This window comes from Henckelia pumila, chromosome 2, assembly GCF_033568475.1.
Source record: "Henckelia pumila isolate YLH828 chromosome 2, ASM3356847v2, whole genome shotgun sequence".
Lineage (NCBI taxonomy): Eukaryota > Viridiplantae > Streptophyta > Magnoliopsida > Lamiales > Gesneriaceae > Henckelia > Henckelia pumila.
In genome coordinates, this window is record NC_133121.1 from 57,160,816 (window position 1) to 57,164,236 (window position 3,421).

The window sequence follows — 3,421 nt, forward strand, 5'->3', positions numbered from 1 at the left end:
CACACACAATTTAATCGTAAAGTATTGATACCCATTATGGAATCGTTCCATATAAAATTTTAAACTTCCGCTGCACCGGGTATCAATTCTGATTGATCTGATCGCCGTTCTCCAACATTATTATCCTAACTTGACACACAAATATGAAAAACTACATGTTAAATGCAATAACTACCCTCCATACTTATTCAAAAAATTTCCCTCGATGCTTTAAACACAAAAAGACACAAAGCACAAAATAAAGACACTAAAAGCAAGAAAAAGAAAATAAAAATAACACTCCCCTGGTCATTCTTTGACATCCTCCTCCGGCTGGAAGCACCAGCAACAATTCTCCTGGCGGGGCAACATACTAGACATGGAAAGGCTACGGGTAAGGCGTTGAATTAGCAAAATATAAAAGAAAAAAAGAAAAAAAAATATTAAGTAAGGGAAAGAAAACACTAGGTTTCCTCTCAGTCAGCACTAAATTTATAGTCTATTGCCCGACTGTGCATCTTGATTAAGCTCAAGGTGGCTCATCCACTGTCATGGGTTTACTTTTGTCAAGGCCATGCGTCCCACCAAATCCTTCATCAGACAGTGTTTGAACTTGTGGCTGCAAAGCCATATCATGGTTGTCATTCACCCGCATAACTCGACCCACACAATTATCTACAACATCAATCGCAAAACAAGATTTCAAAATTGGGCTATCTCAAACTGATTGCATATGGAAAACAACTTGCTCATCATTCATTCGTAATACCAACTCTTTTTTTTCTACATCAATTAATTCCCTACTTGTAGCAAGAAAAGGACGCCCTACAATCAATGAAACCTCACAATCCTCATCCATGTTAAGTATAACAAAATCAACTGGGAAAATAATCTTATCCACCTTGACTAGGACATTTTCCACTATCCCTCGAGGGTATTTGATTGGCTTAGTCTGCAAATTTAAGAGAGATAGAGGCGGGTTCAATAGATCTTATTCCTAACTTCTTAGCAAGCGCATATGACATTAAAATGATACTTTCCCATAAGTCACACAACACATTATCAAATGAAAGATGCCGTATTTTACAAGGTATAGACAAACCCCCTGGATCTTTAAATTTTGGTGGGAGCTTATTTTGGAGCACTATAGAGCATTCTTCATTCAGAGTAACTTGCGCTATATCATTCAGTTTCCTTTTATTTTTCAAAATATTCTTCAAAAATCTAGCATAACTTGGCATCTGAGCTAAGACATCTTCAAAAGGAATGTTAATATGCAATTTCTTAAAAATTTCAAAAAAAAATTTAAACTGATAATCAAATTGTAACATCTTATCTCTTTGCGGAAAAGGAAGAGTAGAAATATCAACATTAACATGAACATCAGAATCTAAATTTTTACCCTTCTTACCTGTCGTCGAGGGTTTTGCAGAACTGTGCTTGTCCTCCCTTGACTCTTCAGTGTTCGGCCTCTTTGCCTCTTTTCCCTTGGCTCTTTTTTCTGGTTCCTCCCCTTGGGACCTTGTCACCACCATTATAGCATTCACATCCCTAGGATTCTTCTCACTGTTGCTCGGATATGATCCAGGAGCACGAGTCAAGAGCTGTGTTTCCAATTGATCCATCTGATTTTCCAACTTTTGCAGCATTGCTTCTTGATTTTGTAGCCTTGTTTCCATTACAGCTACATAGTTCATCATGATTTCTTCAAAACATGGCTTCTTCTCCTCCTTCTTGGGTTGATTTTGCCAGCCCGAATTGTAAGTATTTTTGTATGAATTGTATGGCTGTCTTCCTTGGTTTCCCACAGAATTTGCCGTTTCACTCTCAAATTTCAGCTGTTCATCAACAACAATCCCCTGAACATGATTTACATGAGTCGAATGCATCTGTGTCATTTGATGAGTAAGTGCGTCAATCTTTGCAGTCACTTCTATTAAAGCATCAACCTCCAAAACTCCTGCTATCTTCTCCTTTCTCAGATCTGGACATCCAACGTTACTCTCAGCCATGTTACCAATTATTTCCCATGCATCAGCTGGAGTTTTTCTAAATAAGCTTCCACTTGCTGCAAAATCCTGCATAGATCGCACCGACGGATCAACACCATTGTAGAAGGTCTGAGTCTGTTGGCTTTGTGTTAGATTATGCTGAGAACACATCCTCAACATTATTCTTTCGTAATTATATTTGATTTAATGTTATTGAATGCTTTATTAAGCACTAAATCTCTGATTAATAGTGGATCCGGGTTGGGCCACTACATTTATTGGTATCAGAGCATGCAAGTTTAGGACAGTACTGAGATTTTTGGGTTATCCTTGTAGAATGATGACTGTGATTGATGAAAGAGAGACAATTAACTTTGGATTGACGAGATACTTAAAGGTTCTCGAGATCGTCATCGCTGAGGTTAATGACAAAGATTCGAATTATGAGGATTCCAACAAAATTGGGCTGGGAGAGAAGAATGAGTTTTTCAACCCAGTTACTTCTGAAGATTTTTTGGAGCGCATGGTGTGTGACTATCCATTCGGCTCTAACCAGAGGAAGATTCTCCACTAGCAGTTTGAGAGATTTTCATAAAGATCTCGCTGGAGAGTAGTCCATTTATAATGTGATGGATGCAGGCAGATCTTGTAGGTTAGATCTTGGATAGAGGAGGTCTGCTGACATGCATTGATGCAAAGCATAGCGGGAAGACTAGTAAGTGAGCACAAGTAATTCCTCGAAAGGAATTTGTTGGAGGTCTTGCAGGAGATCGTGCGGAAGTGATTTGGCCAGCATGCTTGTATTGATGCTTGGAAGGGATGAATGAGAAACTTCATGCTCAAGATCAAGATGTGTACAACGATTTAAATGTATTTGAATATTGTGTTATGATTTGTTGTAAACAATATTTCTGTTGTAAGAAATTAAATCATTGTAATATTGATTCCAAGCTGTTGGAATTTTTTAGTGGTTGTAACTAAGGATTTGTAATAAGAAAAGTATTAAATATGGTTCAATGGTTTAAAGATTTTCCAGTATTGGGATATACGGATAATTCCAGTGATTGTTTAAGTTGATCAGTGTTCAACTATTGTGACTCATAGGTTTCTGAGGAATCATATTTTGAGTACTTACCATGTGGTTAGTTTTAGGTGTTTCCTAGGATGATTCAGTTAGTCGATTGACTATGTTTAGTGTCAGGGGCATGGAGTACGTTGTTTTAGACTATTTTCTTTTAGAACCGTTAGCTGTTTGGACCTTTTAAGGTTATTGGGGTGTGATGATGAGTTTTCATCAGGATACCAGGTCAAGTGATACCAAGAGTTTTGGACTATGACTGGGACTAGATATGATGAGGCGTGACCCTATGCCAGTGATTCTCTGGAGCCTTTTTGTGCTGCAGAGTTTTCATGGAAACTTTTCACGCTTCAGGAGGGGCTGTACGGGGAGG

General features: G+C 38.1%; 1 protein-coding gene across 1 annotated transcript; it reads right to left on the reverse strand.

Moving 5' to 3' along the window:
• Nucleotides 1-508: 508 nt before the first annotated feature.
• LOC140877651 (uncharacterized) lies at nucleotides 509-2,150 on the reverse strand. Its single transcript, XM_073281190.1, has 3 exons — nucleotides 1,038-2,150; nucleotides 784-931; nucleotides 509-654 (listed from the first exon to the last, which is right to left on the reverse strand). The coding sequence occupies exons 1-3, from the start codon at nucleotides 2,148-2,150 to the stop codon at nucleotides 509-511; spliced, it is 1,407 nt and encodes a 468-aa protein (XP_073137291.1).
• Nucleotides 2,151-3,421: the final 1,271 nt, after the last annotated feature.